This window comes from Tachypleus tridentatus, chromosome 2, assembly GCF_004210375.1.
Source record: "Tachypleus tridentatus isolate NWPU-2018 chromosome 2, ASM421037v1, whole genome shotgun sequence".
Taxonomy (NCBI): Eukaryota; Metazoa; Arthropoda; class Merostomata; order Xiphosura; family Limulidae; genus Tachypleus; species Tachypleus tridentatus.
In genome coordinates, this window is record NC_134826.1 from 133,286,043 (window position 1) to 133,299,648 (window position 13,606).

At 33.1% G+C, this 13,606-nt stretch overlaps 1 protein-coding gene across 5 annotated transcripts in view; it reads left to right on the top strand.

The window, feature by feature from the left end:
* The window catches only part of LOC143245146 (rho GTPase-activating protein 39-like), an 80,612-nt gene that overhangs the window by 17,144 nt on the left and 49,862 nt on the right, over positions 1 to 13,606 (top strand). For 2 of the 5 annotated variants that reach the window (XM_076491124.1, XM_076491126.1), the window contains exons 2-3: positions 2,960 to 3,061; positions 8,730 to 8,889. In XM_076491124.1, coding sequence (XP_076347239.1) covers positions 2,960 to 3,061; positions 8,730 to 8,889 — 262 coding nt within the window. Of the gene's footprint in view, positions 1 to 2,959; positions 3,062 to 7,855; positions 7,924 to 8,729; positions 8,890 to 13,606 lie in introns of those variants that run through there. The other 3 variants (XM_076491128.1, XM_076491127.1, XM_076491129.1) reach the window with 3 other exon arrangements.

The following is a 13,606-nucleotide window of genomic DNA, read 5'->3' on the forward strand; positions in this document are numbered from 1 at the left end:
CTCCGTTTGTGATATGTAAAGGCTATCTTTAAACATGATTTTATAGTTGTTGTTTTATCAAAATAATGTAAATCTACGTCATATGGATTATCCATTGTAAGCGTTCAAAATTATATCAATTTTTTTTATCACGTACATATTTTTTACAAAACGTCATATATTCTTTCACATAAGTGAATCATTTTCATTGAAATTGTATCACACTTTGTTTCACTTAAACTGTTGACAACCATTGGCTATAGAGTTCGCTAGGCCTATCGTGACGTGAGTCTTATTGGTCGTTCTATAACCCAGGAGAAACACACCGCTAGTATATAAATGGTTGGTTAACAGGTCGGATGACGTGTCATTTCTGGGTAGTGTTTGTGCGTGGACTTTAACGTTATTTTTTTCTTTTAAATATTAGTTATTCGTTACTGTGGCAACAAAAGTTGTGTAAATGAACCAACTATAATTTGTTATATTTGAGGTCAATTTTTTGTAAATTTGATTTGAATGAAAATTTTTATTTCTTCCCAATGTGTAAAAAATCCTTACATGATTAAAAAAAAAAGGATTTATTTTCGAAATCTGCGAAATTGAATTATGAAAAATCTGTTGTTAAAACCAAATAAACTTTTATGAAGTTCACAGGCCTTTGTAATCTGAATTCGAGCTCATTGTTCCCCGCTGGTACAGCGGTAAGTTTAAAGATTTACAACGCTAAGATCAAGGGTTCGATTCCCCTCAGTGGATCGAGCAGATAGCCCGATGTGCCTTTGCTATAAGAAAACATACACAAACTCTCTGACCTCATTAATATGCACATACTAATGAAATAATTTACATAATTGATTGGAAGGGAATTTTTTCTGTTATTTTAAGGTTCATCAAAGTTTGAGGTGCTTGTTTCATCCTGGAGTCCAAAACTGGTAATGTGACATACGGATACCTCGGTCAACTGACTTGTCACATATCTTATTTTGTATCTGTATCGTTCTTTTAAGTTATAGAGATGTTTCCACTTGTTTATGTCTTAAGGAGTTATGAACTTTAGTTGTTTATACACACAAATACTTACGCATACATTTAATAACAAAAACGTATACCTCCTAACTCTTGAGATCTTTCCAGTGGGGCTGGGTGTGGCTAATATTGGTTAACATACCCAAAATGTGAATCCGAGAATTTATGGATCACAACCCGTTACCCCTGAAACGAGCTTTGCGCTTTGAAGCCGTGTGTACATTAAAAGAGTGACAGTCAAATCCCGCTGTTCAGTCGTTATCGACTTGATAGTTATTATAGTTTTAAAATTTAACAAAGACCTTGTTAGACAACCAGGAGCTCCCCGAAACTTCTGTTTCTTTTTATTGGCCAATCTCACTAATCTAATTTTCGATGGTATGTGCTGTTCCTAGCTACCTTTGCAAAATTAATGGTCTAATGTGTGCTGATAGGTTTGCACAAAATTCTGAAACGAACCTTTTGTTGATATTATTAAGTGATGATGACGTCACACTTTTTATTATCTTAATATGTACATATTATTGGTCCAGGAATGACAGGATATAAAAATATGTTCTCGTACCGTATTGTTTGTTGTAGTTCTGTGACATTCTTTAAAATACTTCATAAACACTGCTAAATATACCACGTCAAAGTTTTAAGATTAAGTATAGATAGGTAACCGTGGTTACTAGGTTCATTAAATGTACGGTGCTGGCAGTCCCCCGTTGGGACAGTGGTAAGTCTTCGGATTTACAACGCTAAAATCAGGGGTTTCATTCCCCTCGGTGGACACAGCAGATAACCCGATGTGGCTTTGTTAAAAGAAGACACACACACGTTGCTGACAACCTGATCCGTTAAGTATGCAGGTATGGACACCCGAGTCACTCAATATATGTGTAGCTGTGGTGAACTGGCCCGTAGATTTTACAGACGTGGATTTGTTGTAATTACGGTTCACTAAATATATTAATCCTGGTAACCTGATATATTAAGTATATAGGTGTGGACATCTGACCTGGTAAATATACGCATGCAACTGTTGTCAGAGGCGTAGCGCAGTATATGTGGGCCCTCTATGGCCTTACCATCGGGCCCCTTTAATACCCCATTTAATAGCACCATGGGATCCTATTTATCGTGGACCCTGTCTCTGAGAGGTCTTCATGGGCAGTTCCTATGCCTTGAGTGCATTGAACTGATCCATTAGTTTTCTAGTGTGTTTTCATGGTGATTATTACCCACATAGAGTATGTATTAGATTACTAGATCAGTGAATTATTTGTTCATGGTAACTGGGTATACCGGTTACTTGTTACGAAAGTTTAAAGAGATTTACGTTAATAAATTGCCACATGATGTAAAAAATAAATTTATTGAAACTAAGGTAGTAACTGAACAAAGCAACTGCTGGAAAATTAATGTTAAACTGTGAATGTGAGAAAGTAACGCATGTTTAAGTCAGAGAAATGATTAATATTTGTTTGTTTTTAATAAAAACTACCCGTCTTGTTCGAAAGGAAGTGACGTTATTCGAACAGAACGAATATTACCATTACCTGTCAAATGCAAGTACAATAGGATATGGCATCATTGAAACTGGTCGAATATTAATAAAACCTGTTTTATGCAAGTACAGAAGGAAGTAACGCTATGTAAACTGAACATATATCATTAAGAACCATTTGTCACGTGCAATTATAAAGCAGCAAGACATTTAAACCGGAACAAACAGAACGTGTGTCACCACGATCTTGTCTTATACAGAAAAGAATCTTATTCAAAGCTGCACGCGTAATAATTTGATATGTGAAATATGTAAGTTTAAATCATTTTAACTTATTTTGACAAGCAAACAGGAGAAAATAATTATTATTTTAATTGGTTTGTGAATGTGTGATGTATTTATTTTGAATTTAACAGAAATTTAATTAAAAACCAGTGTGTAGAAACTTTATTTGCTTCATAGGGTGGATTGGATAGAGATTGTCGAACCTCGTACTAAAGAACACATTTATGCTAACCTGGCTACTGGCGAGTGTTTGTGGAATCCTCCACCTGGTGTCAGAATGTAAGTTTTGATGTCAGTTGTAGCAAACTAGAGTGACTGTTGCCCCTTGTTAATTGTATTATTTAATATTATTTTCAGTTTATTATGTAGTGCTGTTATCAGATGTTCATAACTTTTATGAAGTTTCATTTTACTTCAAGATAGAAAAATCTTAACCTTTAGATTAACAATTTTTTAGGTCGGAGTTTTGAAATAAAAATATGTCTTTGTGGTATTCACCACATTTAGTTACTTTATTAAAGTTAAAGGTTATTAAGGTGTAAACAAATTCCTTTTTTTTTGTGAAGCTGACAAAGCACCATTTTATTTTTCGGATGACAGTAATATTATATTTATTCTATTTTTAAGCACTGAATTTTTTATGTGGTTTGTTGGAGGTTTTCCAGTAAGAAGATTGTGTCATCATATTTCCATCACATTATGTTCATCTTATCCACTGCTGACAAAACGTTTGTACTGTTACTGTATCCTGCTGGCTTGATGAGATCTGAGGGTGTTTTATTACTAATATAGTGAAAATTATATCTCGGTTGATACCTCATGCATTCCAGATATACATTGCAGTTAGAACTTTGTGTTTGTTTGTTGCATCTTGTGCAAAACTACTGAGGGGTTATTCATGTTAGCCATCCCTAATTTAAAGATGAAAGACTGGAGAAAAGCCAACTTGTCAATGCCACCCACACCCAACTCTTGGGCTACTGTTTACTAATGAAAAGTTGGTTTAACCATCTAACTATAACACTGCTACGACTGAAAGGGTAAGAATAAGCTGACTGCTTTTGAACTCACAGATTGCAATTTGAGTATCCTAATTGCCAAGCCAGACAATGAAGTTGTGTTAATGATTATATGTTGGTAAGTAGATGCATAATGAAAAATAGAGTGCTGCTTTTTAGGTAAAATGTACAGCATTGCTAATTTATTATTGTAGTTTCTAAAGGCATTTTAAAAGTTTGATTTTTTAATTGAATATTATACAAGCTTACGGACTTGCAAGTATATATTATGGTCATTAAAAGCAAAACAGTTATAAGTTTGTTCATAATTAAGACATAAATTATATAAGGCGTGTGTTGTGAACCATGATACTGGTTGATCTTTCTGATCCATGCAATCCATAAACAGTAGTAGTAAATGTAATCATCCTGTATTCATTATCGTTCTTTTCTAAACCACATACCAATACTCCAGTGATCATACATATATATGTACTTTGTAAATTCACGACAAAATTTTCTTTTGTTAATGAAAGAAACCAAAACAAACAAACAAAAAAATGTTTTCTGTTCAGTATCAAGTATTCTGATCAAAATACTCAAATACCATGAAGACTTAGGATTGTTGTAATTGGTGAATTATTTACATCTATTTAATGTAAATTAATCTGTTGAAGCACAAGCCAACCATTTTTATAAAACAGAGTGTGAGGCCATTCAACCTTCTGTAGGCTATGCATAGATATATTATAAATTTAAAGGTCTGTCTGCACTAATCTGTCAATCCAATATCTGTGATTGTATATGTAAAATTGGAAGATTAAAAAGATAAGTGTTAGGGAGTATATTTTAGCTTTAGAACGTAACCATTTTTTAAAATGAAAAACAATTATTGACAGAAGGGGCTGTCGGGAGAGGGAAACTTTCTATTTTTTTATTATCTAAATCATTGTTTGACAAACACCTGTGCATATATCTGCTTTTAACTGATGAACTGCTGGACTGATAATCATCATATACCCTTAGGGTTCAAGGGAAGTCTCATAGGGAGCCATGTTTAGATTTCATCCCCTTATGTTTTTTTAATGCTTTATACATGTGAATTAGGTGACTTTATCTATGTACAATTACTCAAATGGGAACTCTTTAGAGTACACCATTTACTTGGTTAATATTTCTGGTTAGTTCAGAAGTTACTGATAGTGAGTACAGTAGTTATGGTTGTTATTCCATCGTGTTATTTCAAAATTTATCTCTTATTCTGAAACAGTTAAACAAGTTTTGTGCAATGTTCTAATAAAAGCGAAGAATCAGAGTGATCCGGTGGTTAATGCTGCCAGACTGTTTTTATGATACTTCCATCCCATTACTATAAAGAAACTGAACCCAGTACTTTGTGCCTATGGATGCATTATAAGAGTAACATTGAAAGTACACCATTGAGTAGGAATAATCCATGAAGAGTTATAGCAGATGGTGTACTTTCAATGTTACTCTTATAATGCATCCATAGGCACAAAGTACTGGGTTCAGTTTCTTTGTGAAACTACACAAAGTACACAATTGAAAGTACACCATTGAGTTGGAATAATCCATGAAGAGTTAATAGCAGATGGTGTTATCTTCCCTATAGTCTATCACTTCAAAATTATGGATGGCTAGCATAAATAACTTTCAAGTAGCTTTATGTAAAATTGAACAGACAACAACGAATTACAAAAATTAAAAGTAAAAGTGATGAAACATACAGAACTACAAACAAGAAAGTAAACAACATCAAATCCTTGTTTTGATCTTTAACCTCTAGTAAGCACATTTTCATTTGTGGTCAGACAGAGATAATAGCTAGTTTTGTAGAACAATGGATAAAAGAACTATTCTTTACTCCAGTTTTCCTTTATTCATATACTACCCAATTAACATTTATTCTTTATAGCAACATAACTTTGGTTATTCTGTTGTTATATAACAACATCCCATAAGTAATGTCTGAAAATTTAATACAGAAAGTGCATCATCATTTTCGTCTTTGTAGAAGACTTTAATGACTAAAATATGTAGTAGGACATGTATAAAAATGTCCATATAAATAAAAGAAACTAACCCAACTCCACTTTATCAGATCATTAATCAAATATACCCTTATGAAAATAGATGTGTCTGAGGAGCACATTAGGCATATAATGCTTTATGAGGTTTAAAAAGGCAATAGTGCAGCAGAAAGTTCATGAAACATTCAAGGTTTTATGGTGTAGAGTCTCTCAATGTAAGAAAATGTCGAAGGTGGTTTCAGAAGTTCAGATCAGGCAACTACAGCTTAAGTGATGCGTCACATTCATGTTGTCCTGTTGAGTTTAATGATGACTTGCTGCTGGCTGCACTTAATGAAGATTGTGCTGTAACAGTTGAAGAACTAGCACAGAAGCTTAATTCAACTCATTCAGCAGTTCACCATCATCTGCAACAGCTTGGAAAGGTATCAAAACTTGGAAAATGGGTCCCTCATGATTTGAAAGAAGCCAACCTTAGAGCAAGAGCAGACATTTGCACTTCTCAGCACTTTTGTGATTGTAACTCACATATTTTGGACACATTAGTGACTAGAGATGGAAAATGGATATTTTATAAAAATGTTAAGTGCTGCAGACAATGGCTCAGTGCAGGTAAACTGGCTAAAGCACTGCTCAAAATGGACCTCCACCCTATGAAAGTCTTGTTAAGCATTTAGTGCAATATTGTTGGTGTGATCCACTTTGAGTTGCTGTTACCCAATGTAATGATTACATCAGACTTTTATTATCAACAGTTAGAGTGCTTGAATGTTGCACTAAAAGAAAATAGGCCTGCTTTGATCAATTGTAAAGTTGTTGTGTTCCACCTGGATAATGAATGGCCCCAAACAGCAAGGATCACATTTGCAAAGATTGAAGAGCTATACTGGGAAAAACTTCCACATCTTCCTTATTCTTCAGACCTTGCCCCATCTGATTATCATCTTTTCCAAATTTTGCAGAATTATCTTAATGTAAAAGAGCTTGGAACACATGAAGATGTCAAAACTACTCTCCCTACATTATTTTCCTTCAAGCCCCTAGAAGTGTCAAGAAGTTTGTGAATTTTTGTTAGGAAGTAATTAATAATAATGGAACATACATTATTGGTTAAATAATATTAAAAGCATTTGAAATCCTTTCTCTTTTTCTGAACCTAAAATCAGACGTTACTTTAAGGATGACCTGATAGTTTTCATATGGTGTTCATGTTTTTTTGGTTTTTTCTTGGTTTAGTGTTGTTGTTCACAAACAGAGAATACAAATATTCTGTGTTCACATATACATTTCCATGGCTCCAAAGTCATACTTACTATAGGTAACACTGGTTTTGGTGTGAGAGATCATGTATTTAGATTGTGCTGTGTAAATTGTATCATTATTCAGATATGTATGAAAATACTGGCTGTAGAATTGCTGTGACGAGTGTTGAGTTGTAATTTTTAGCAAAAAGCTTCACTGAACACTACAGCAAATATGCCCAAATACTCCAGTTTTTGTAAGATCTCTTATTGGATTGGGGAATTCACTACCATCGAGAATAGATGTGTGTGCAAGGTTGTAGTTGGCATGGGATATGCACAGTTTTGAACCTTGAATATCATTTATACATTTTTATGATCAATATTTAGTGTTTTAAGATAAGAATTTATAGGACCAGACCATCTGTGTGTCTTGAATTTGTTTCTGTTTTTGTTAATTTATGGTTTAAACAGTGAGCAGTTTGTGAATGTATTTATTGTATTGTCCAAAACAGAAAAATTTGGACACATGAAGCAAGTGACCAATATATATATATATATCACTACATCATTTATGTGATTGTGAATGATGATGAAACATTTAGTTTGTATTCTTTTGGTGTTGCATTTCATAAGGCTAAAGAAAATGTTATAAATTTTTTTTTAAAATATGGCTACTTATAAAGTCCATACACATTAATTAGTAGTGTATACAGCTTTTACTTATTGTCAGAATTGGATTAAGTATAGAGCTTATTTGTAATTATGTGTATTTCTTTCAAGTATTCTCAGATGACACTCTTGGGTTGGTTCTGTATGAGCCTCTTATGTGAAAACAGCATTATTGAAACGTGGGTGTTTTTGTCAATGTAATATTATTACTTTTTTAAAATGGTTATGTGCATGTGACTATTTTAATATAACATCTTAATTTTTTACAAATTCAAAATTACAAGTTGTTTTACCTTTTTCTGTTTTCAATACCAGTGCTACCAGGTATTAGGTTTGATAACTAAATTATGCAAATATTAATTTCATTTACAAATGGAAATGGTTTTGAAATGATAATATAAATAGTTATTTGTTGATGTTGTTTATTGCTACTTAAATTACATATCCACAAATTTGCTAGAATAAAGTATCAGTTCTATAACTTTTGACAAACTTTGAGTGTCAATCCTGTGTACTGAAAATGCTCAAACTCTGCTTATGTGAAATCATAGACAGTTTTTTTACTGAAGATAATTAAAAAGATTAATTTTCTGTGTACAAAGTGAATTATAATGTTTACTAAAAGCCTACCAATGTTTGTTTAGGTAAGTTTACTGCATTGAAAGTTATGAAATGTATAGTTTTAAGGTTTCATGGTAGTTGATAAAAAATAATCAAACCCATCCAGAAAGTTTTAGTCAGAGCTACTGAATAAGTGAGTTAAAGAGAACTGCTCCAGAAGTGAACTTAATCAGAAACATTTAAAAGTGAGTTTAATCACAATTACTCACAAAGAAATCACTTTAACAAGAAGTTCTGAAGAAGGACAAAGTTTTAAGTAAAATAATTAACCTGTCTTTACTCGTAACAACAACAAATCCTAAAATTTATCAGAACATACGTAATATGTTATTTTGCTTTAACAAACTGTTACTTTCCTTTACAGTAAAAAGACAGATGATAATCATTGGTGGGAATTATTTGATCAGAACACCTCTAAGTTTTATTACTACAATGCTTCAAGCCAAAAGACAGTTTGGCACAAACCAGAGAACTGTGATATCATTCCTCTGGCCAAACTTCAGGTAACATCCATGTTGTTTTGTGTAAGCATGTGTAATTTTTAAAATTTTCTTTACTGCAACATTTTAAGCAATGAAACAATATGACGTTGTATAGATTCCCATGTATTTCACGTTGTTTTGTGTATTAATATGCTGTATCCTATAAATAAAGATTTCTAAGCATATCAGTTAGATGTTCTTTTATGTGACAGAGAAAACACACTTTTGCTTTGTGTTCATACAAATGCTGTAATACTTAGTGTAGTACAATTATATAACATACTAGAAGTTTATTTTATTTTTTAATTTTTCACATTTTGTTAAGAGTATTGTAAATCTAAGATGCTTAATATTAGGAGTTTGACCAGAGAGATAGTGTGTTTTTTCATATTAAACACTCCTGTAATGTCATATTTTTCCTTACCTGTTTCTTTATTTTAAATATGTCTCATATTTAAAATAGTCAAAATTTTTACAAATGTTTAGTTCTCATTCTAAAAAAGTATTGTTTATTAATAACAAAATAAGCTACCCACACAGATAATAATTAAAAATTAATTTGGTAAGTAATGCAGCTAATGTATTTGAGGTTTGTATGCTATATTAAAATGATTTTGGAGCATCACTGCATCATTACAGTCCATGTCACCATGTTTGAAAATCATGCATCTTGAAAGTAGTCATGCAGTGTGGTTTTCATTGGAAATTACTCTGTTGCAAAATGTTCAACCCCCAAACCACTTTTCTCTGTATATTTTCCCTAATCCAATTTTTGTATGAGAATAACAGTTTCCAAGTTCTGGTTTCAACAGTCCAATGAAAAATTAATAAATTATGCATTCTGTTACTTGACTAATATGTTTTCATATGGAATAGCATAAAAACCAACACCATTCTCCAGCTTTTCAAGGTCAAGGTATGCACTGGTTGAATATAGGTGTGATTGTAAGCCTTATCTCTATGAATGCCTATTCTTTTTGCCTTATTTTCAGGTAGTGTTTCTTCTTAATTATGTTGTGTACTGTTGCCTGGCACATGTCACTTGCTTTTTAAACTGACCACTATGTTTGTGGAGTTTAACTTTGTTTACTGTGGCTGAGGTGGGACTCATTGGAGGTGTTTTTTTCTAGATGGTCCTGGAGTCCCAGGTTTATCCACGTTCCTTTGTTTTTCCTGATCTGAAGACATCTTTGTGTTCTGAAATTATGAATGCCTTGAGTTGAAGAGAACTGTTACATACCTCTTTCAAAAGCACTCAGTTTTCAGTTGCATAGTACTACATAATAAGTGCTAAACAATGTTCAAACGTGATTATGACATATTCCATTTGACCACAATTTTATATTGTCTGTGGTTGTCACATGATTAGGTGATTTGCATAATCAAAGTTGTTTTAATATAACAGTTGCAACCATCTGCATATGAGTTTAATTATGAGTAAGTAATATTACAAAATGAGCAAATAGAAGAAAGATTAGAAAATATTTCTTCATCAGTTAGGCACCTTCACTTTCATAGATGTTTTCAGCTGTAATACTATTAATATTTTACATAGTTTGGCAAACTTAGAAATTTTAGGTTAGTTTTAATTTAAGATAATAAGCTAATGATGCAAGTTATCCTGTTAAGTAACAAATAATTAAGATGTAATGCAACTAAAGACTTTGAAAAAGTCTTGTACATAGCATATAATAAATCTTTTTTCATTATACTGGATTTAAGAATAACATTCAGTAGACACTTTTTACCAACATATTTTGTATTTCTAATAGTTAAATTCAGATGTTTTACTGATGTATTTATATAAAATACCATGACACTTGGGCTGTTAAAATTTAATTTATAGTCAAATGTTCACTGAATAACATTTGAAGGAAGTTATACAACATAGACAATCGTTAAAAACACTAACAGGAAATAATATGTTGTGGTGATTGTTGATAATCAAATACACAATTTAAGATGGTTTCACAAGTAGTTTGAGTGTCTTTGATGGTACTGTACTTCTTACCTAGTCACCTATGTTCCTTGTGCATCTGCCAAAGGCATTTGTGTGCCACTAGCTTTGAAGCAATTCCAACCCAATTTCATGTGATTCAATGTGATTCACTACTGCATGATGATCTAATAAAGTGGAAAAGCCCTCCACCTACAAGAAAGCAATACATTTCCATGAGCAATAAATCCCCATATGCATTTTCATTTGAGAAAATTATTCATTTTATTGTACAGGCATGTTTAAATTTCTTATGTGTTCAGTTTATTGACATTTGTATCATTAAGGAAACTTTGATTTTTATTTTCTTTGGCTTTTGTTTCAAAAGTTTTAATTTTTTATTGTGAATTGTGATTTAACAGTGATTTATATTTAGTTCTGAGTATGGTACATTGTTCACACTTAGGTGTTATTTTTTTCTATGGCTTTGGAGAATCATTAATTGTCAGTGTCATTCCATCCATTGTTTAACATGTTGTGGATTATTATATGCTTAACATGCTTTGTTGGCTCTATTTCTTAGTCATCTTTTTAGGAATGAACTATTAGACTATCACCTTGATTTGCTTTGGGTAGTACTTTCTCATTCATGTTTTTAACCTTTTGATCTCATCCAAGATTTAATTTTCAGGCATGTTCTCTATCTCTTGCCTGTGTTCTTTATTATTTTTACTTTTCTCACTTTCTGACTTATGATTTTTGGGCTTATCTTGCTTTTCTTTTTTATTTATTTTGAGGTATTATACTATTTCCTTTATCTAGTTGCTTCTTTGTCACATCTAAATGTGCATCTCCTTCATGCTTATATTATCTTTTGTCTTGATTTGTAGATTCCTTCACTTTGTTTTCCTGATTCCCTGTTGTTGATATCTATATCGTCAGCTGAAGGATTGAACCCTTTACCTTTCACTTCACTTCCTGGTTCTTTCACTCTTTATACCCTTCTGTACTTCCTCACCTATCTCTACCTTCTATCTGTGTCACTTCTTAATGATCCTGTATATTTTCTTTTTCTTCTGTTTGGCTTGTCTTCCTCATGTTATCTGTAGTTCTTTCTCTCTTGTATTTTCCCTTTCCTTGCTCATTCCTTTTATATTCCTCAGCATTGTGTGGGACTTGCTTGTCATATTGATAGCCCAAGGATGGTATTCTTTTCTTAGACTATTCATTCTTTTATTCCACTCTTGGATGTGTCTTCTTCTACCTCCTTTTTTTCCCATGGCTACATTTTTTGTGAGGGGATTATCCTAGGATCTACAACCTTCTAACATTCATTCATTATTTGGTACTTTTGGCCTATTCTTCTCTTGTCTTAACTGAGTTAGGCTATCTTGTTTGCTTACAAGCTGTAACTTATTTGTCCACCAGGTTTTACACTTGTCATTCTCTTCTTACATGGGAGGTTATTTTACCTCTTCTTCCCTATAACTTCCTATTTCCTTGGGGAAAGCACTAATTTGTCTCCAACTATGGACCCAGTTTTCATTCTTGGGGTCCATATTCCCCTTTGTGAACATCTCTTTGGGTATTGTCATGATGATTGGAACATGTCCAGACTACTTCCTGCACTTGTCTACCACCTCTTGCATAGGATCTTACCCTTCTTTGGCACTTTATTCTATGTTTAGGCACATTTATGTTGAGGGCAGGACTTCTGACATTTCAATGCTGGTAATTTGTTCCCTTCATGTCAGTGGACTTGAATTTCTCTCTTTATTGTTTGGGCATGTTCCTGTTCCTACCCATGTTTGTAGGTCACTTGGTCTTATTCCGTTTAGCCTTATTTATGGCCATTCCTTGAACCAACCATCCATGAAGTTCCTGTTTTAGGTCCATTTGCCTTTGAGCATTACTCACATAACTCTGAACCCATTTACATCAAGTTTATCTTCTTGTCTGTTGTTTTCTGAGAACTTATACTTTGATGACAGACCACATATTATAGCCAGTTCTCATTCTGTCGGCAGAGATGCCTAACACTTAGGTCTTTCATGAGGTTTGCTCTTGGTTGTTCATATCATTTTTGGATCCATATATCACCTTTAATAACTTCATGATTCCTTCTGTATAGTTCACTATTCTTTATCCTTTGTCTCTTCTGCCCTTGTTTCACCCTTTTCAACATACTCATTCCCCAGTTCTTTTACTTCCTCTGGATGCAGATGGTGCTTTGCACCAGTAAACACCAAACAACCATCCAACCTATTCCCTCTGATCCTCAAATGTATACATTTTATTTTAGAAGTCCTATTATTGGTGCTTCTTTGTCCAGTTCAGTCTTGGTCTACTTGTATTTGAACCACCTTTCCTCATTTCCCCCATCTATCTTGCTTCATGCTAATGTATCCCTTCTTAATCATGGGTTATCTTCCTTCCTCTGTGCATATGGAATTTACCCAATCTGTCACCTGCTGTGCTAGACTTCTGGTCTTATTCACTGTTATCATTCCATTGCCTTTGTCTATCAGCAACTTTGGTAAGCATTTAATTATTGATATTCATGCCAATTCTTTCATTCTAGGAGTCATATTTTAATCACTGTATTGCCTATTTTGTTCCTGATTGTTCTTTGTGGTCTTGTTGTTCCGTACTTCTATTAATTGTTAGCAAGCCTTGTTTTTGGTCTTTCTTCTTTTCTGGTACCATGAAGTGTTTTTCATCTGTCCTATTTATGTTTTACGTTCCTTCTTTTTTACCCTCCTTCAATGCTTGACTGAGACCTTAATAATGCTTATGTAATTTGGTGTATGCCTTATCTGAGCC